The 21,350-nt window shown below is 42.0% G+C and overlaps 1 protein-coding gene and 1 pseudogene across 3 annotated transcripts in view; both read right to left on the minus strand.

Moving 5' to 3' along the window:
* HBS1L (HBS1 like translational GTPase) overlaps positions 1–21,350 on the minus strand; it is a 108,712-nt gene that overhangs the window by 645 nt on the left and 86,717 nt on the right. For 2 of the 3 annotated variants that reach the window (XM_056852863.1, XM_056852864.1), the window contains 3 exons: positions 18,008–18,116; positions 17,452–17,552; positions 15,014–15,164 (listed from right to left, as the gene is read on the minus strand). In XM_056852863.1, the coding sequence (XP_056708841.1) occupies positions 15,014–15,164; positions 17,452–17,552; positions 18,008–18,116 (361 nt within the window). Of the gene's footprint in view, positions 1–15,013; positions 15,165–17,451; positions 17,553–18,007; positions 18,117–21,350 lie in introns of those variants that run through there. The other variant, XM_056852862.1, reaches the window with a different exon arrangement.
* On the minus strand, positions 19,200–20,093 carry LOC130481087 (oxidative stress-responsive serine-rich protein 1-like; annotated as a pseudogene).

Here is a 21,350-nt window from a genome sequence, read left to right on the forward strand (position 1 = left end):
CTTGAGCACAGAGCTGCAAACAAAGCCCTTTGGAAATGACCTAGCCATTTCCTCTGTTAGCTGGGATGAAAGAACTAAGTGGCAGAAATAAGATCTTAAGGTGCAGAAATCAATTGTTCATTATTTTCACTCAAGAAGACTACTGTAATGCAATTCCATCAGAGGAAAAACTATACTGCTAAAGAGCTTCATATATCTTATTACCTACCATGTATTACTGAGTAATTTCGGAAAAAAACTTTATATAAAGTGTGAAGGACGTTGGAATAATATAACACATAATCACACACAGGACCACCAGGTCAGGTAATTAATGCAGTACTGTTTGCTGAAAGAAGCTGACAATTTTGACAGGAATTGGTGCACAATTAATTGGGTAGGGCTGACTGTGCCTCTTGTATACGTTCAAGACACTATCAAAGCATGAGCAATGCTGGCCAAGCAGTCTCTATCCAAGAAGGGACTAGTGAATCACAGATTGCCACAGGAAAATTTAAATCCCTGCAAGCCAAGTATGAAGCATGGTTTGCAGGACAAGCTCAAACCACAGTTTATCAGTCAGATGTAGAAGCAAAACTAGCATTTGTTGCAAAACAGGAACTAATTAAACTTATGGAATAAGAGGGGAGTGGCAGTGCATGAGCCATAACTCCCCCAGGCTCATTCCACAAACCACAGTGTGACTTCTGCACAAAACCAATGTGATTTATTTATATAATAGTTTACTAGACAGATCTTGGATAAGGATAAACTTCCTAAGATTATGATTAAAAATGTTTTAACAAAATGTCTTTACACACAGTTATTAACATGTCTTTACAGAGTAAATCAGAACCTTGGCTTACCTGTGAAGGTTCCTTCTACACTGAGGGAGGAGTACATCTTCATCAGCAGGTTTTGTCGTTCCTATGCTCAGGGAGGCAGGATCCAAAAAACCTTTGCTTCCTGTCACATGTGCTAGGACTGCCCTCTGATATCCAGTTCGAGGACTTCCATATCAGAATTTTTAAAAACAGAAAGACAGATGTGCACCCAAAAGAAAAACAGTTTCACTTACCTGTAACTGTTGTTCATATGATGGTTCTTCTATGCAGTAACACATTGGGACTGTGCAGGCGCAGGCCAGCCACGGATAAGATTTGTCAGCTTCTAGCAAAATCTAAGAGAGCGCTCCCCCTCCCCTTGGGGCATGCAATCTCCCCACCCCTTGGTCACATGACCCAAGGGAAAGGGAGCACTCTTCCCTCCAGTTCTCCAACCTGCCGCCACGGAACAAACCACTTTAGACTAGCGGAACGGTCCCACAGCGGGGAAGGAGGGAGGGAATGTGTTACTGCATAGAAGAACCATCAGATGAACAACAGTTACAGGTAAGTGAAACTCTGTTTTTCATCTGAATGGCTTCTATGCAGTCCCACATTGGGAGAGTAGCGAGCTCGCTTACCAGGATGGTGGGTGTGGGATAGTCACCGGAATAAGGACTGCAGCACGGCACGTTCTACAGCTGCATCTCTCCCTGATTCCACATCCACAGCATAGTGTTTCATGAATGTGGAGGGAGTGGACCAGGTGGCAGCTTTGCAAATGTTCCGGAGATCTATCTTCGATGAAAAGGCTATAGAGGTAGCATACACCCTGGTAGAATGTGCCTTGATCATAGGAGGACATTCTTGGTGAGCAAGGTCATAGGCTAGTTTAATGGTAGACGTGATCCACCTCGAGAGAGTCTGAGAAGCACGATGACCTCTACGGTTTCCCCCAAAGCAAACGAAAAGGTAATCATCCTTACGAAAGGACTGAGATCTCTTAATGTAAAAAAGGAGAGCTCTCCTAACGTCAAGGGAATGTAATGCCCTATTAGCATCCGAAGATGGGTGAGGGAAAAAAACTGGGAGGACAATGTCCTGTGTAAGGTGGAAGGCTGAGACTACCTTAGGCAAAAAGGAGATCTTTGGCTTGAGAACCACTCTATCCGAATGGAACTTAGCATAGGGAGGGGAGTGTGAGAGTGCTGATAAGTCACTCACCCTCCTTGCTGAGGTTATTGTGACCAAAAAGGCCGCCTTAAACGAGAGCAGAGCCAATTCACAGGTGGCCAATGGCTCAAAGGGAGGTCTCATCAGTTGAGAAAGTACTAAGGAGAGATTCCACTGAGGAACTGGTGGAGCAACGGGAGGATACAAATTGGTAAGACCTCTTAAAAACTTTTGGAAAGGGGATGAGAAAAGACTGAAAAGGAGTCAATATCCTGGTGAAAAGCCGATATTGCGGCCAAATAAACTTTAATGGAGGAATTAGATAAACCTTCATCCTTGAGGGATAGCAAATAATCAAATACAACAGACAGTGGACAGGTAACTGGCAACCCATTTTTGCTTGTAGCCCAATCAGAAAAATGTTTCCACTTTGCGTCATAGGAGTGCCTCGTGGAAGACTTTAGCGAGTGAAGGAGGACCCTAGCTACCCTATTGGACCACTGCCCTGGGGTAGCACCCTCCAGGCTGCAAGTTGAAGGTCGGAAGGGGAGTGGGAGGGATCCTTCAGGAGAAGAATGTAGTTCCCTTGCACAAGTGACATGAGCACTGTGAACCAGGACCTCCTGGGCCAAAAAGGAGTGACAAGGATGGCATCTGTCCTGTCTTGGATCACCTTGGCAAGGACCTTTTGAAGTAGAGGGAATGGGGGAAAGAGATAAAAGAGAGTCCCGTTCCAGGGTATCTGAAAGGCATCCCCCATTGAGCCCGGGGCCGGCTCCCGCTCTTGAGTAGAACGTGGTGCATACTGCATTGAGGTGCGTGGCAAACAAATCTACCTGGGGGTAACCCCACTGCCAAAATAACTGGTGGAGACAATCGCTGCCCAGGGCGAGCTCGTGTGCTTGGTTGGGAAAGCGACTCAGAGGGTCTGTTAGGGTGTTGCTCTTGCCCGTGATATGAATCGCCATGAGAGTAGCGCCATGATTTATGGCCCACTCCCAAATGTCGGTGGCCTCCTTGGAGAGCGAAACAGACCCTGTGCCGCCCTGTTTGTTTATGTAATACAGGGCGGTGGAGCTGTCTGTAGCGATCTGAATGTGCCGTCCGTCCAGGTGCCCTGCAAACGAAGACAGAGCGAGACGGATGGCATGAAGTTCAAGCAAATTAATGTGTAACCGGGATTCTGAGACCAAACACCCCGGGAGGTAAGGTTACCACAGTGGGCCCCCCATCCTGAAAGGGAAGCATCCGTGAACAGGAATCTGTCAGGTGATGGATTGTGAAAAGGTACCCCTGCCAGAATGTTGGCATCAATTGCCCACCACTGTAGGGAGGAGATTACGTATCTGGGGATAGACAGGCGTTTGTATTGGGGATCAGTGTTAAGTCTGAACGCCTGAAGGAACCAGTTTTGGAGTAGGTGCATATGTAGCCTTGCAAACTCCACCTCGGCCGTGGTGGAAGCCATAAGGCCTAACAGCTTCTGTATGTGATGGGCCGTCTGAAACCTTTTCTTTGTGAACCTGGTCACCATTTTTTGGATGGCACGGGCTCTCTGCAAGGGGAGGAAGGCCTTGGCCAACCGAGCATCCAAGCGCGCTCCAATGAATGTCTGGATTTGGGCAGGAATTAGCTTGGACTTCTCAAAATTAACTAATAGCCCCACGTTGTGAAGAACTGAAAGAATCAAATCCACCTGTGTGGACAATTCCAACTGTGAATGGGCCACCACCAACCAATCATCAAGGTAGGGGAATATCATGCATCCCTTCAGGGCAAGGTGAGCCACCACGACTGCAAGGCACTTTGTAAAGGTCCTGGGGGCCGTTGAGAGCCCAAAGGGCAGCACATTGTATTGTTAACACTTATCATTGCATTTAAACCTTAAGAATTGACGACACTCCACGTGAATTGCAATATGAAAATAAGCATCGCGGAGATCTAGCACCACAAACCACATGTGACTGTCTAGAAGGGGAAGAACCTCAGGAAGCATAAGCATACGGAACTTCCTGGTCTTAACAAAGACATTGAGGTCCTGGAGATCCAGGATAGGGCGTTTCCCTCCGCCTTTTTTATCTACCAGAAAAAAGTGCGAGTAAAACCCATGATCCTGTTCTGAGTGCGAGACCTCTGAAATAGCTCCCTTAGCCAGTAGAGTGTCAACCTGTGACCAAGGGGCGGGGAGATTGCATGCCCCAAGGGGAGGGGGAGCACTCTCTTAGATTTTGCTAGAAGCTGACAAATCTTATCCGTGGCTGGCCTGTGCCTGCACAGTCCCAATATGTTACTTCATAGAAGAACCATCAGATGAACAAGGAGCAGCCACTGCAAAAAAACACAGCTTACAACCTAGAATTAGTAACAAGTAGAACATGAAAATACTTTATTCTAATTCCCCTTATTTATTATTCCTATATATAACGTATTGTTTTCCCATTTTTAATTTTTTTTAAATTCAGCTTTATCTGGACACTTGACATTCCTCATCTTGATCCATTCTTCACCCTGGGCGGGCAAGATGTACTCCTCCCTCAGTGTAGAAGGAACCTTCACAGGTAAGCCAAGGTTCCGTTCTCCCACTGAGTTCGGAGTACATCTTCATCAGCGGGATCTTCAAAAGCTGACGTTCACTGGGAGGGAGTCTTCATTGATCATTTGATACAACATTCTGAGGACTCTCCTGCCGAATGCCATGTCGGATGAAGAATAGGCATTTATCTTGTAGTGTCTTATGAACGTAGAAGGGCTCAACCAGGTCGCAGCCTTACAAATTTCTTCCACGGATGCATGGCCATCAAATGCTGCTGAAGTAGCGGCGCTGTGGACTGAGTGAGCGGTAATTCCTAACGGCACTAGCATGTTGCTAAGTTGATAGCACAGCTGGATACACTGTTTGATGCACTTGCTGATAGCTGCCTTTGACATTTTGCAACCTTTATTGGGTGATGAAATAGAAATGAATAGACTTCGAGCGCCGGAAAGGTTCCGTCCTTCTCAAAAAGATGTGTAAAGCTCTTTTCACGTCCAGAGTGTGCCAGTTCTTCTCCTTTGGATGAGAAGGGTGAGGGCAGAAGGATGGAAGATGGAGTTCCTGTTGTCTATGGAACTTCGAATTTACCTTCAAAATAAAGGCCAGATCTGGACGTAGTACTACTTTATCCGGGTGGAAGATGCAGAGGCTTTTTTTAGATGACAAAGCCGCCATTTCCGACACCCTTCTAGCTGATGTAACAGCCATGAGGTGACCAAGGGAAGCCTCCTGTAAGGGTTCAAATGGGTGTCGAGTCACAGCCTGGAGTACCACATGAAGTTTCCAAGTCGGAAATCTATGAATTGTTGGAGGAGAGATGGCTGAGGCTCCTTTCAAGAAAGTGACTATGTGGGGATGCCTTGACGTTGGGTAGCCATCCAGTTGGGGAACAACCGTTGTGATCGCCATCACCTGACGTTTGAGAGTAGATGCCTTCAGCCCTTGAGCTAATCCCCCCTGGAGAAAGTCAAGCAAGTTGACAGTGGAAATGGTCACTGTATCAGTATGTTTTCTCCAGTACCATCTAGCGAAGGCCTTCCAGGAAAAATCGTATATGCGCTTGGTGGATTGTTTCCTGGCTTCCAAAATGGTGTCGACGACCTCTGGGGTATAGCCCGTCTCTAGCAACCTTGACCTTTCAAGAGCCAGGCGGTCAGCTTTAACCAGGCTGGATCTGAGTGTACTAAGGGGCCCTGTTGGAGAAGGTCCTGGACTGGAGGTAGGGACCATGGCTCCTGGATCAATAGCTCTCTCAGTGTCACGAACCAAGGTCATTGGGGCCATCAAGGGGCTATGAAGATGACCAGGGCTTTCTCTTGTCTGATTTTTCATACAGCTTTGGAGATCACTTGTAGAGGCGGAAATGTATAAAGGAGACCCCATGGCCACAGGGACAACAGTGTGTCTATTCCCTCTGCCCTTGGATGCATAAATCATAACAGGAACCTTGGGAGCTGGTGATTTTCGCCTGTTGCGAAGAGGTCCATGATGGGTCTTCCGAATTTCTCCGTTATTTGAAGGAAGGTCTCTCTCTTCAAGGACCACTCCCCCTCATCCACCTGCTGTCGGCTGAGCCAATTTGCCTGCTCGTTTAGCACTCCTTTTATTATATAAAGTCTAAAGCAAGAAGAACTGGCATGAAATAACAAGGAAGATAATGTGCTAGAAACTCTCTCTAAGGTCTGGACTATAAAAATCCCAAACCGATGCTTTAAACAATAAATGCCACCTCCCCCTCTCTCTGTGGATTACAAATTTCAGCCAGACTTGCCTTTTAAGATCAATCGGAGACAAAGAAAAAAAAGAGTAACATTCCAAAGAATTTCTTAAAGACTCTAAACAATTGCAGGTTCAGCAAACTCTCAAGCAACGCAGAGCTTCAGTCTCCAACATAACACCAATCACTTCACCTTCTTTAACAGGCACTTATGTTGCTGTGAAGATGGCTTCTAAAACAAAACCTGAGGTTACTCTGAACTCTTTACATGAGCTGTTGACTAAAACTTTCCAGGAGGTTACAAAAATGAAACAAGAGCTGAGCCAAAATACTGTTGCCATCTCTCAAAACACAAATGCTATTGCTGCTTTGCAAGATTCAATTTCATCTTTGACCCTGCGTCAGGATAAGATGGAGACCAAACTTCAAAAGTGTACACAGGAGAATAAAGATACCAAAAAGCGGATTGACACCCTGGAAATGTCGACGGAAGCAGCCCAAGAAAGGGAAGAGAAAAGGGAAGACCATATAGCAATGCTTGAACTTAAAATAAAGGAAAACTCTATCCGCATACGTGGTTTGAAAGAAAAATCTGAAGGAAAAAACTTTAAAAACTTTCTAAAGGAACTTTTGGCAGAATTTTTACAAGAAGATGTTGTTGAAGGAATGATCATAAAAGCCTACAGGATTAACTCTGCTTTTGCAGCCAAAAACAATGTGCCAAGAGATTGTTTGGTTCAACTGTTTTCTAGAAGTCACCGTGATCTTATTCTGAACAAGCACTACAAAACTCCTCTCACAATAGAGGGCACTCCTATGAGAATGATGAAAGAGATTCCTGGAAAAAGGAAAGATTTTTCAGAGATTGTAGAAAGATTGAAGTTTAACGGGATCCAATTTAGATGGGAATATCCACAAGGCATCTCTTTCCTATTCAAAGATTCAAGATTACAGACACGACCAAGGCTGATCAATTCTTTGAAAGATATGAGAAGGATCTTCCTAAACCACCAAAACAACCGTCTCCAAAAGATCTTCCTGAAGAAGACAAAGCATCAGAAGCAAGTGGGGGGCCAATCCAACAGACATAACAGAGGAGGACTCCCTGTCAGAAGATAATGCTGGCTGAATGGATATAAAAGGAACTTAATGGGAAAAGGGGGCGGGAGGGGGGCTATGGGAAAAAATGATAAACAATAATTTTGGGAAAAAATAAAATTTTAAAAATGGGATTAACTGAACTTTAATTTGTTACAGGTATTGTCATGGAATATTAATGGTTTTAATTCTCCCAACAAGAGGAGGAAGGTATTTTTTCATTTACAAAAAACTAAAGCCAACATTTTCTGTTTACAGGAAACTCACATTTTATCAAAGGATATATTCAGGTTGGAACAACCAAAATTAGGCAAACTTTTTACGTCTTGTAATGAAACAACAAAAAAAAATTAATGGAAAAGCCATGTATGTCCCTTTGGTACTGGAACCTAAAATTATATTTAAGGATAAAGAGGGAAGAATCTTGTTGATAGAAATTACCTGTGACTTTCAAAAGGTATTGCTGGTAGCAATTTATGCCCCTAATATAAACCAAAAAACATTTTATAATAATTTGACAACAATTTTAGCTGAACATGCAACAGAAAAAATGATCTGGATGGGAGATTTTAATGGGGTAATAGAACCTAAGATGGACAGATCTGCAAAGAAAAAAAAAAGGGAAACTGAGGGTAAACTACCTGGTATTTTCAATAACCTTATAAATCAATGGGAAATGTTTGATGTTTGGAGATTGCTACATGTTAACAAAAAGTGATATACATTTTTTCATCTAGACATCTTACCTACTCAAGAATAGATATGCTATGGCTCTCTAAAGGTTTGATAAATATTTCAGAGGATGCAGAGATTTTACCAAGGGTGTTGTCAGATCATAATGCTGTTTCAGTAAGGGTAAGGATAGATGATAGAAGGAACAAGCCCTGGGTAATAAAAGAATTTTTATTAAAAAATAAAAAGATAGATAAATTAAAGATAGATATACAAAATTATTTTATCGACAATGTAGATAAGGGTATAAAGGAAGAGGTAATATGGGATGCCGGTTAAGCAGTAATTAGAGGACTTTTAATACAACAAAATACAAGATGGTTTAAAGAGAAGGAAGCACAAAGGAAAAATATATTAGAAAACATTAGACAAGGAGAAAGACAGCTTAGGAAATTATATGATAAATCAGCAAAGCAGGAACAGATAAATAACTTGAAAAAACTACAACATCAATATGAATTTTTACAAACTACAGAAATTGAAAGGAAAATAATATTTAACAGACAAAGATGTTTTGAGCATGCAAATAAACCGGGTAAATTGTTAGCATGGCAGCTCAAACGTAAAGAGAAAAAATTACCAGTTTTGAAAATTAAGAAAGATGGTAAAGTAACGATAAACAAAAATTATGGAAACATTTGTAGAGTATTATACAAATTTATATAGGAAAAATTTAGCATCAGAAAAGGAAATGGATGTTTATCTTAACCAATTTGACTGGGAAAAAATAGCACAAGAAAATAGGGAATTATTAGAATCTAAAATAGCTATGGAAGAATTAAAAGATGCTACAGGTAAGAGTAAATTAAATAAGTCTGCAGGGGCGGATGGATTTACAGCATTTTATTATAAAACTTTTCAAGAGCAATTATCTCCACATTTATTAAGAGTAATGAATGCTTGCTTGCAGAGTGGATCTACTCCTCAAACCTGGAAACAAGCAAATATAGTATTAATACCAAAACTAAATTCGGATTTACTAGATATAAAAAATTATAGACCTATTTCACTATTGAATAATGATTATAAACTTTTTGCTGAGATTTTAGCATCCAGATTAAAAAGAGTTTTAAATCAGACTATACATGAAGATCAAGCTGGGTTTTTACCAGGTAGATTGATTAGCCCAAATGTCAGAGTGGTAATAGATCTTTTAGAATATGCAGAACATGTTCCAACTCTGGTAGCTATGATATTCCTGGATGCGGAAAAAGCATTTGATAATGTGAATTGAAATTTATGAAGAAAATATTAGAGTTTATGGATGTTGGAACAAATTTTAAGACAGCTATTGAAAATATATATAGTTATCAAACAGCTAGGCTGTTGATAAATGGTATATTATCACCACAATTTGAAATTCAAAAAGGTACTAGACAAGGCTGTCCTCTTTCTCCTTTATTGTTTATATTAGTGTTGGAAGTTTTATTGAAAAAGATTAGACAAACAGAAGATTTAAATGGATTTCAAATTGGGAGAAACCATTATAAGATTAAAGCATATGCAGATGACCTTGTATGTTTTTTTGACTAATCCTAATGATCAAGTCGGAAATTGGAATAAAATAGTGGAAGTTTATGGAAAACTTGCAGGTTTTAAAATAAAAAAAATAAAATATTGGTTAAAAATATGACTCTCACAGCAACAACTAATAAAAAATTCGTGCTTCACTACTGAACACAAATTAAAATATTTGGGCATATGGTTATCCCCAAACAACCTTAATTTATTTCAAAATAATTATATTAAACAATGTAAACAAGTTGTGATAGATCTTAAAAATTGGGAAAAAATACCGTTATCGCTATGGGGTAGAATCTCTGTGATTAAAATGATGATATTACCTAAGATGCTTTTTTTGTTTCAAAATTTACCAATTTTAAAAGGAGTACAAATATTTAAAAGTTGGAAGAAAGACATTTTAAATTTTTTATGGGGAAAAGAAAGACACAGAATAGCTTATAATAATTTAATTGAACTAAAGGTGACAGGAGGTTTGGGTTTACCCGATTTAAGAATGTATTATGAAGCAGCTTGTTTCATTTGGTTAAAGAATTGGATTTTATTAGAAAATACCAAACTTTTAGAAATGGAAGGATTTAATTTACGTTTTGGATGGCATGCATATTTATGGTATGAGAAGGAGAAAGTAAATAAAGAATTTAATTCTCATATTATCAGATTTGGTTTATTTAGAATTTGGAAAAAATATAAAGGATTTTTGGAAAATAAAACCTTAGGTTGGATTAAGTCAGTAGAAGCTTTTATGAAGAGAGGTATACAATTAAATTTAGATGTGGATATTTATAGAGAGATCACAGAGTGTAGGGAAGGGGTTTGGTCATTAAAGAGTAGAGAAGAGCTTAAAATAAAAGATTGGTTTATGTATTATAAATTAAAAGATATATTTAATAAAGATAAGCTGAAGGGATTTAATGAAAATAAATCCAAATTAGAAATTATATTAAATAAGGGAAATAAAGGATTGATAGGATGGATTTATAAACTATTAATTGAAGTGAATCTAGAACAAGAAAGGATTAAACCAGTGATGGTGAAATGGATGAATGAGTTAGGATATAATATTGATTTGGAAATATAGGAAAATTTGTGGAAAAAAGAATATAAATTTACAATCACTAATGAAATATGAGAGAATCTATATAAAATGTTTTATGGATGGTATATTACCCCTGTTATGATAAAATGAAAAAAGGCGATTCGGATCTATGTTGGATCTGTGGAAATGAAAAAGGAACATTTATGCATGCATGGTGGATGTGTAAAAAAAAAAAGATTTTGGAGAAAAGTATTAAATGAAACTAATAATTTGATTAACTATAAAGTAAAAAAAGACCCTTTTGTTTATTGGGAATACCTAAAGATAAAATGGATAGATGTGATAGAGTCATTTGTCATTATAGTTTTGCAACAGCAAGAATTACAATAGCTAAAACCTGGAAGCAAGTAAATAAACCTTCAATTATTGACTGGAGAGAGAAATTATGGATGTATATGAGGATGGCCAAATTAACAGATTCCCTACATGGGAAGGATATGGAAGAATAAAAAAAAACATGGTCAAAGGCCGTCGCATTTTGGGACAAACTGGCGAAAATGAATTTTACTTATTTAGTTAATGAGTTATAGATAATTGGTTAATATTTTTATAATGTTATTATTATACTTATTTTTAAAACTGTCATAACACTTCTCTGGAAGTTCATCGTGGTGATGAGACACTGTATTAAGGTGGGTGGTGGTTTTTCAGGTCACTGTGAACCTTGTAACATTTTACTGTATTAAGCAACTTTAACTGATGTGTAAGTGCTCTTTTGTATTTTCTTTTGTATTTTCTTTTTCTTTGTATGTTTTTGTTTTTTTATTATAAAAAATTATAAAAAAAAGTACTCCTTTTATGTGCTCTGCCCTGATGGACGCCAAGTGAGCCTCTGCCCAATTCAGAATTGTTATGGCTTCTGCGTAAAGGGAGGAGGAATGAGACCCGCCTTGCCTGTTTATGTAAGCTTTTGCTGAGACATTGTCCGTTCTCAGCAGGACATGACTGTTTTCGATTCTTGGCTGAAACTCTATCAAAGCTTTCCGGATTGCCTGTAACTCCAGCCGATTGATGTGGAGGTGACTCTCTTCCAGTGTCCAACGACCCTGTGCTACTTGTTGCTGCAGAATCGCCCCCCAGCCTTCCAAGCTGGCATCGGTGAAAATCTGGATCATGGAGATGGGGAGATAGTTCTGGCCCTTGGCTAGGTTGTGGGACCTGGTCTACCACCTTAAGCTGTCCTTCACTTGTCTCAGGACGGTGAGGCATGGGTTCCTCTTTTGAGTTATCTGCAGTTGAAATGGCTTGAGAAACCATTGCAGGTCCCTCATGTGGAGGCGAGCCCATGGCACAATCCCTATGCATGCCACCATTTTCCCCTGAAGTCTGATTAAGGACGACAGGCTGGATGATTTGGAAAGAATCACTGTCCTTGTCAACTTGACAATGGAGGAAATCTTGTCCGGCGAAAGGAAGACTGCATTCTGGTTCGTGTCTATGAACACCCCCAGGTGATGGATGAACTGGGAGGGAGAGAGGGTGCTCTTGATCCGGTTTACCAGGAAACCGAGGAGCTCTAGAGCCTGGAGGACGGTCTCTGTGTGCTGTAAGGACAGTTGTTCTGAAGGAGCGCTCACCAGGATATCGTCTAAATATGGGAAGACGTGGATCCCTACCTCTCTCAGGTAAGCCACCAACGTCACCAGGACCTTGGTAAAGACCCTCGGGGATGAGAGAGACCAAACGGAAGGGCCCGACACTGATAGTGATCGAGGTTGTATGCAAAGCGGAGAAACTTTCGGTGCTCGGGGTAGATGGGGATGTGTAAATAGGTTTCCGTCAGGTCTATCGACGTCAGAAATGCTTGGAGACGGAGTGCCTCTATGATGGACCTGAGTGTCTCCATCCTGAAACGTTTGAGCCGGATAAATTTGTTGACATGCTTTAGATTTAGGATTGCGCGCCAATCTCCATTTCTCTTCGGAACGGTAAAGAAAACGGAGTATACCCCGGCGCACCATTCTGTCTGGGGGACTGGTTCGATTGCCCTGATTTGAAGCAGGTGGTCTATGGTTGCTTGATTGCAGGCTATCTTGTCCGGTTTGGAAGAGGAAGGGGAGAGAAAGAAGCGGTTTGGGGGGATTTGCATAGTTCTAGGCTGTATCCCTCGTGAATAATCTTCTGCACCCAAGTGTCTGCGTGAAGGGAGTCCCAGGTATTGGCAAAAAGCTGGAGTCTTCCCCCCACAGGACTGTCCCAGCAGTCATTGTTTCCCGGGTTTCTCACTAAATCTGTTGGACTTGTCCAAGTGTTGTTGTGGCTGGAATCCCTTGTTAAACCTGGGGCCCTTACGAAAGGATCCCCTTCCAGAATTCCAGTTGTTTCTTCTGTTGTCCACTCTGCCCCTTGCCAGAGTGTGAAAGGTTCGGAAGGGACGAAAGGAAGAAGAGTAAGAGGCCTTACCTTCTTTCTTTATGTATTTTGGCAAGGCCTTTTTCTTGTCTTTTGTCTCAACTAGTATGTCCTCTAGTTCAGAGCTGAAGAGCCGATCACCCTCGAATGGGTATCCCAACAGGATGGATTTGGAACCAAAGTCAGCTGACCAGGACAGGAGCCAAAGTGCCCTCCTAGAAACAGAGGAAACTGCCAGTGCCCTGGCCGACATAGTCATGGAATCAAGAGTGGCGTCCGCCATATAATTTACTGCTTTCAGAACACTGTTAAGACCACTCAGAACCCTTTTATTGTCTTATGGAGTCAGGTCAATTATTTTTCTGATCCACATGATGGATGTCCGAGCCACTATTGCTGCCGTAGCCGATGCTTGTATGGATATGGCCGAAGCCTCATGGGCCTTTTTGATAGCATAATCAGCTTTTCTATCTAGAGGGTCCCTGATGTTGCCAGCCCCATCCTCAGAAAGTAAGCCAGTGGATTGCAGAGCGGTGACTCGTGCTTCAACTAAGGGAACCTGAAGGAGGTTAGAAGCTCAGGACTCTAGATTATACATTCTTCTAACAGCAGTGGGGAGCTGTCTGTTAGAGAGAGGCTTCTCCCATTCATTTTTGAGAAGGTCCTCAAAGTATTCAGGAAAAGGCACAGCCCGGGTATGGGTCCTCAGTCTGGTGAAGAATTCCTTCATGCCCCTAAACTTAGCCTTACTTTTGGAAGCCTCTGAGTCCTCATCCTCATGAAGATCTAAGGCTGCCAATACCTTGCTCAGGAACACCTGATAATCTTCTCCGGCAAATAACCGGGATTGTTGTTCCTGATTTTGAGTCTCCCCCCCTCCTTGTCTTCTCCTGAGGAGAACTCACCCTCTTCTCTATCGCTAGAAGAGGGAGAAGGGGACCTATTCCTGCTGGAAGAGGACAATGGTGCCTTCCTTGCTGCCTTAGTTGGCCAGGCATGGCGTGTGTCGCTGGATCATTCCCCACGTTCTGACTCAGAGTGGATGGAAGCCCTGGAACCCGGGGATGAGGCTCTGGATCTTGTGACGTCCCCACAAGAATGGTCGCTAATTTGGGCAAACTCCTCTCTCAATGCCTGCCGTATTAAATTTATCAGACTTAAGTTGCCCTCCCCCTTTTCCGCAATTAAAAAATGAACATTTTTTACATTACCCGGGGTAGTCCCAGTTGCATGAACTCGAGGAGCCGGCATCACTGGGATCAAGTTCGCCCTCGTAACCTCTAGAGGCCGAACGGGGAGTTGCGGTGGCCATCTTGTCCGTGTGCGTCTTTTTCGCGCCGTTTTGAACGTCTCCCGGCTGGAGGCTCCATTTTTGTGCTGTCGCCTGCAAATCGGGCCGATTCGCCTGTTTTTCCCCTTTCCGGCTCTTGGATGCCGTTAGGGAAAGCTGTTGTGGGGAAGGAGTCCTTCAACTTGCTCTTCGTCTCCTGACATTAATTCCGCTGAAGCCCTATCTCCACTCTCAGACATATTGTAAATGGAGGAGGGGTGAGGGGAGGGGGACAGAGGCAAAGACGAGGGAAAACAAGAGGAAAAGGCTGCTGGTTGCACACAGACCAAGATTAGGACTAAGGAAAAACACAGAAATAAAGTTAGACAGGAATAATTATTGAAGTGCAAAGGCTAGGAAAGAAGGGTTGCTAGAGAGCTAACCACAAATGCTGCTTCTCCCTCTAAGGCAGGAAGAGAACTGGATATCAGAGGGCGGTCCTAGCACATGTGACAGGAAGCAAAGGTTTTTTGGATCCTGCCTCCCTGAGCATAGGAACGACAAAATCCGCTGATGAAGATGAACTCCGAACTCAGTGGGAGAACGGAGCATTCTCAGTTATCTACATATACCAGTAACCTGTGTCTTTTAAAAATAGTGGTTGGAACCACGCTGATTTTATAATTTCAATTTATAAAATAATTTATAAATTGTACTATACCTCTGTGACAACTCCTGCTGCTATGGTAGATCCACTGTAGCGTAACATAATTCTTCCAAGTTCTTTGAAATCTTTATAAAGTTCTAAAGCTATAGGTCTTTGTGTATGTAATTCTATCAGAGCATTCTGTCCTTTAACCAGACACCTGCAAAGATAAATATAACTTTACTTCCAGCTGTATTATTGAGAAAAAGTGTGTTGCCAACTTCTAGGCTAAAGTTAAGCCTGAAGCTAATTCAATTCCCAGCTTACATACAGAGAAATTGTGATCTTTTCTAAAACAAAGGAATGTCACAGAAACAGCTCTCTTGCCATGCATTTTGCATGAATGCAATCAAATTTAGTTTTGGGTACTTCTTTCTACGAGTAATTTTCCATGTACTTCTGCCAGAAACAGAAATCCATTAAAGCAATGTTGGCAAAATATTTTTCATGCCCTAAAATAATCTGGTACATAAAAGTAAAGAAATTGGAAGACCCAAAGGGCCAGTATAGCCAAGCCACATCAAATACCGTTTGGATGTTTATGCCACAAGAAGTAAGGCACTCATACAGTAAATATTTTCCAGCTCTGCCTGAACAATATCTAAGCTGTATGTGGAAGAGAAGGAAAACACTTTCTTCCCCACAAACTTTGTGGTGGGCCAGCCTTTCCAGCCTCCAGTGCAGCAGCCAGCCAGTATCTGATTGTGAACAAAATTCGTTCCCTAATCCCTGCGAGATGAGAGGAACTTGTGACCTTAGGGGAAGTGGAACACTGTGTGTTGCCACTTCTGGGACAGATACTTTTTTTTCTTTTTAATGCCATCATTAAATGCCATCATGGTGTAGTGGTTAAAAGAGCGGTGGAGTCTGATCTGGAGAACCGGGTTTGATTCCCCTACTCCTCCACATGAGAGGCAGAGGCTAACCTGGTGAACTGGATTTGTCTCCCCACTCCTACACACGAAGCCAGCTGGGTGACCTTGGGCTAGTCACAGCTCTCTTAGAGCTCTCTCAGCCCCACCTACCTCACAGGGTGTCTGTTGTGGGGAGGGGAAGGGAAGGTGATTGTAAGCCAGTTTGAGTCTCCCTTAAATGGTAGAGAAAGTCGGCATATAAAAACCAACTCTTCTTCATTACTCTCAATTTTTTCAGATATGCGATTACAAAATTCTGCTCACATAATAGTTAAAAGTTTACCATTATCCATCAAGTCTGGTTGCATAAAACAATTAGGAGATCTCCAGATTCCTGGAGATATGAATGGAAATGCACCAGATTTCCTTTTCTTTTGGAAATATGCTGACATGCCCTATTCTCTCCTTCTTTAGTTCCAGACCACTCCAGAGGAGGGGAGGAGATCCCTGATAACAAAGCCTGTGCATATCGATAAATCCGAACCAAAAATAAACCAGAAATTAGCCATTTTGGTAAATTTCCAGTTCAGGTTTACCGAATGCACAATCCTGGGGGAAAAGCTGAAGCCGAATAGGCAATTCCAGGAAAAGGCGAATAATTATTCAGCTTTTTTGGGTCCTGGGAGGAGGGGGCTTTTTTCAAGGTAGAGCCCCCAAATTCACAGCGTAGCTTGAAGGGACTCTCCTTGCATAACCCCCAAAGTTTTGTGAAGATTGGGTCGGGGGTCCAATTTTATGGGGTCCAGAATGGGTCACCCCCCTCATAGAGAATCACTGCAAACTTTGCAATATTTCTCTATGGAGGAGGGGGGCGATCCATCACCAAACTTTGGGGGTTGTGCAAAGAGAGTCCCTTCAAACTACACTGTGAATTTGGGGGCTCTACATCGAAAAATGCGTGTCCGGGAGAATTTTAAAAATACTTACATTTAATGGCCGCCGTCTGCTTCCTCCCTCAAGGCACTAATTTTCCCATGGTTAATAGCAGGGTTACAATCAATCATGGGAAACTGAGTTTTCCCATGACTCTTAAGAAAGGAAGGAAGTGGCTGTTACAAAATTTGCAATTTTTTTTGGGACACCCTTACTGATAACTTATTGACTGGCCACTCCTGCCTCACCCAAAATACCTTTCACTTCTTCATTGCAAACATATTTTGGCTACTGCTACTCTAAACAAAATAAGAGCAGAGCTGGAAAAAAATGTAATGGTCCAATCCTGTGCATGTTTTCTCATAAGCAAATGTCAATGATGCTTGCTCTCAAGCAAGTGCCTACAGGACTGCAGCCATAAAGGATCAAATTATATGACTGGAGACATGCTGCTAAAACTTGCTATACTGCAATAGGAAAAAAATATCTGTTTCAGAATTCTTTGAGACCTACACAGAAGATAATTTGCATTACATTATACTCATTATTATGTGAGTCATTCTCTAACTTTAATACATATTCAAGCAGGATCTATATTACAAGACATTCATTCAGACTTAATTTTTCAGTAATTAACAAGTTACCTCATAAAATACTTACTTAGGTTTTTTCTTTGTGACTTCACCTGTACTCTTGTGAAGCACACTCAATAACCTTCTAATAGTGGCGGGCTCGCTTACAGTTTGATAATGTAAAAGCACCTAAAACAATAGTTTTGCTTTAATTGATAATGCCTCCTGAAGCTTATTCAGCAGCTTAATTCCATAATTAAACATGATTCCAGAAAAATCACTTCTGTGGATGCATTTCCCAAAATACAAGATGAGATTTTGCATGAAACCCACCCAGTATTACATTGGCCAATACTCTCATTTAATCATGCTACCCATCTGATAGGACATCGGCAGTATCTCTTTTCTGAAGATTTTGTCTGCTCTCTTGTCCGATACCTTGATCCATGACTTTGAGTCTTCCAAGAATCACTGAATAAAGTCATCTTGTCAAGCACAATTTCAAGATGTAGACTGTACACCTTATGTTCCGGATGACAAGGAAGCAACAGTGTGCGATACCGCACTGACAGGATGAGCCTGATTTTTTTTAGTGCCTTAAAAACTTGTAAGACCTTCTGAAAACTCTCAGTGCCCAAACTCACAGGGAATCCTTTGGTGATGGGGATCTCAATATTGAAGATGAGGACTCGCGCTCGGAAGCGTGTACAGGCTTTAATAGATTCCTTGGGACAACAAAATACACAGCCAACACTGCAAAAGAGGTAATGTGGAAACCAATCAGACTGTATACAGACAATAGCTTTTTACATTTTCTAATGTCATCACACTAACTTCAATTAGATGTAACAATAAACTGTGGCTTATTTAAATCGAAATTGTTGAACAAACTCTAGTTAGTCTACCAGGTGTATATAACAAGGCCACCATTTGTACAAGTTAGTATGTCGCTTGCTTCCTTTCCTTTTTCCAAGCAGAATCTGCAGCTAATACCCTGAGCTGGCTGCTGGCAAAGCCTCACTACTTACACAGCCTGGTAGTTATTGGTAAGCTGCAATAAATGGAAGGGGGAAAGCCTGCTCCTCACTCTTGGCAAAGGACTGCAAGTTTCCTGCCTCATTTCTACCCAGCTGGTAGTGTTGGTTCTTCCAGCCTCAACAGACAGGAAGAAACGCTGCACTGGAAAGAGTTCTGTTAAATATCTTGGGACACCCACTGTAATAGCTACTATATCGAACCAATACTAAACAAAATTACAGGCACCTAAAATATGCAGTTTTCCCGTGGACAGTCAGTTCAATTTATTATTCCCTAAGTAACTTTTGGTGTGAAGAGAAGGCAGTTCACAAAAGTGTCTTAAAATTAGGCAGGAGAATTTCATCACCCTTCCTAAGCTTTAGATAATCAAACTGGCGATTTAATGGTGGTGGTGGTGGTGGTGGGGAGCTTAATCTTTTGCAACTCTTTTCCCTTTTCCCTGGCTCTAATGTAGTCATGGCTACTATGCACAAAGTTCACCAGTAAACGTATCTTGTTCTTCTACGTTACAGCTAATGTAGTATTCAGTAATTCATCTGACTGAGTGGCAACAAAGAGGACAAAGTTGTAGTATAGTGGTTAGGGTGTCTCATTAGGAACTGGGAGGCCCAGGCTCGAATCTCGACTCTTCCATGGAAGCGTGCTGAGTGATTTTGAGATTGTCACGCACTCTCAGCCAAAACTACCTCACAGGGCTGTTGAGAGGACAAAAAGGAGGAAAGGAGAATTATGTAAGGCTCTTTGGGTTCCCAATGGGGAGCGAGGCAGGGTGTAAATGGAGTAAATCAAGCATTGTTACTAGAATGCAAGACCATATTCTCTAGTAAAAAAAAAAAAATCACACTCCAGATACTCCATGTACCCCGAAAGGTCTTCAACAGTCATATCGCCCACATTAGCCCTGGCTTGCTCAGAACAAGACCTATGTGAGCTGGAGGGAGGTTCTTGAAAGAAGAGCCTGGGAGTTGTCCTGTATGTGCATTGTTCTTTCAGGTGCTGATGGAAGAGAGTTCTGGAGGTCAGAAAATATGTGGACTTCCATGTCTGCCACCGCTGACACTGGCAGGCCTTCTCTGAGCATGCACAGAGACTTCCTTTACTTTGCTCAGAGAGACTGAAAACCAGCAAGATCCATGGCTTTTAGAAGGGCCGTGGGAAGAGAGACACAGCGCCACCTTCAGGTTTGTTCTTCAACATTTCTACAGCGGTTGCTTCAGATTGCTCGGCGACATTGTGCCAGGGATCAGCGTCACTTGAAAACACAACTGGCTTGTTCAATCATTGAGAACTCCTTTGGAGCTGGCCTATCTGGGCCAGGGCTACTTTTGGAGGGGCTGGTGGAATTCTTGGACTCTGGCTGGCTGCAGGAAGATGTCTGGGTACTGCAGTGAATGAACTTGGGAGGAGGATGGAGTATTAGGGACTTGGACCGCAGCTGCCGTGTTCTCGTAGTTCCTCTCAAGGGCTTCCTCAAACAACAGTGCCACCTCTCTTTAGATGCACTCATGTTCTTCTGTTTGGTTTCATCTGTTGTTCTTCCAAGCGGTCTCAGAGATGCTGACTCATTCACAGAGTAGCAGTGGAACCTTCTGCATCAACTCTTAGCTTTTTGAAAGCTGCTTGCAGGTTCTCCTCAATCTCCAACATTGCTGGAGTACAATCCACTGCTCTTTTTCTCTGCAGGTCAAGTCAGCGAAGACAGCCTGGGAAAACCTCGAAATGCAATGTTCTCCCGCCTGAGTAGCGACAGCCCAGTGACCCAGATGTAGAGGCGACACTCCCTTGAGTTACAAGCGCGGGTACTAGAACGCGAGCCCAGATCTGATGAACGACGGGGAGACTGCACCCACTCCAGACACACCCAGCAACAAGACAAACGAAGGCAGGAAGATTCTTTGCACAATGTTTGGTATCCAGCCACGTTTCACGGGCAACTCCCAAATCACATCACCACCATCCTATTACAGGATTATACCTACTTTGTGGCTATGGTCAGTCATAAAGCAAAAACATAGTTTATTTTAACTATGATTAAATTTGTGAAACCAAGATTCAGCTCACAGGCAAGCACTCAAACCCTGGTTTGCCTTGACAAAAAATGGTTCACCACTTCCTTCCCTCTGCTGCCTGGGAGGGAACTTCCAGAAAATAAGCCAGGCTTTAACTATGATATCTACAGTCAAACTTCACACAAAACTATAGCACCAACTTCAGATCCTACCCTGAATGACTCTACCTATCCACTGTTAGCATTGTGGCCTCCATTCAAACCACCACTAACCATGGTTTAATTAAGGTCTGACTTTTGTATGATGCCCAAACTGAGTCGGTGACGGATTTTATCATTGGTACTTTGTTTTTCATGCAGCTCAGTTAATCAAAAACAGTATTATATATGTATGACAACTTTATCCTCCTTTCTCACATTCTGTCACCTCTTCGTTAATTAACATCTCTCCCACTATATACTTAATCTCATTTTTATATTTTGTGAAATTCCAATAAATGAGAATCTTCAAAGGCTATTCCACGTGTGAAGCTCAAACACTATTTGCCCACACACAACACACATACAATTCAGGCAGGAAGGAATTCCAGTGTTCTGACATGAACCTAGGAAGCCAAACGAGGCAGTGGCCAAAACAGCTGCCTCCACTTGTTATGTTTTATATACAGATAACGTGCAGTGAAACTAAGCATACCAGTAAGGGGGATCACAGGAAGAAAGCTCTTCACAAATCTAAAGCTGGCATGGAAAATTGCTGGAGGGCAGGAAGTTGATACTGGGGATAATGGAAGCTACACATGGAATGAACCAAATGAATCTTCCAGTCCATGTACAGAGCCCAAGTTAAGGAGAGGATATATTCTCCTCTCCTTCTGTTATTCCCACTGCAGTTTAACACACAGGTCTAATACCAGCTCTCTCAGCCATGCTTTGCAAGTTGC

The sequence above is a fragment of the Euleptes europaea genome, chromosome 7 (assembly GCF_029931775.1).
Source record: "Euleptes europaea isolate rEulEur1 chromosome 7, rEulEur1.hap1, whole genome shotgun sequence".
Taxonomy (NCBI): Eukaryota; Metazoa; Chordata; class Lepidosauria; order Squamata; family Sphaerodactylidae; genus Euleptes; species Euleptes europaea.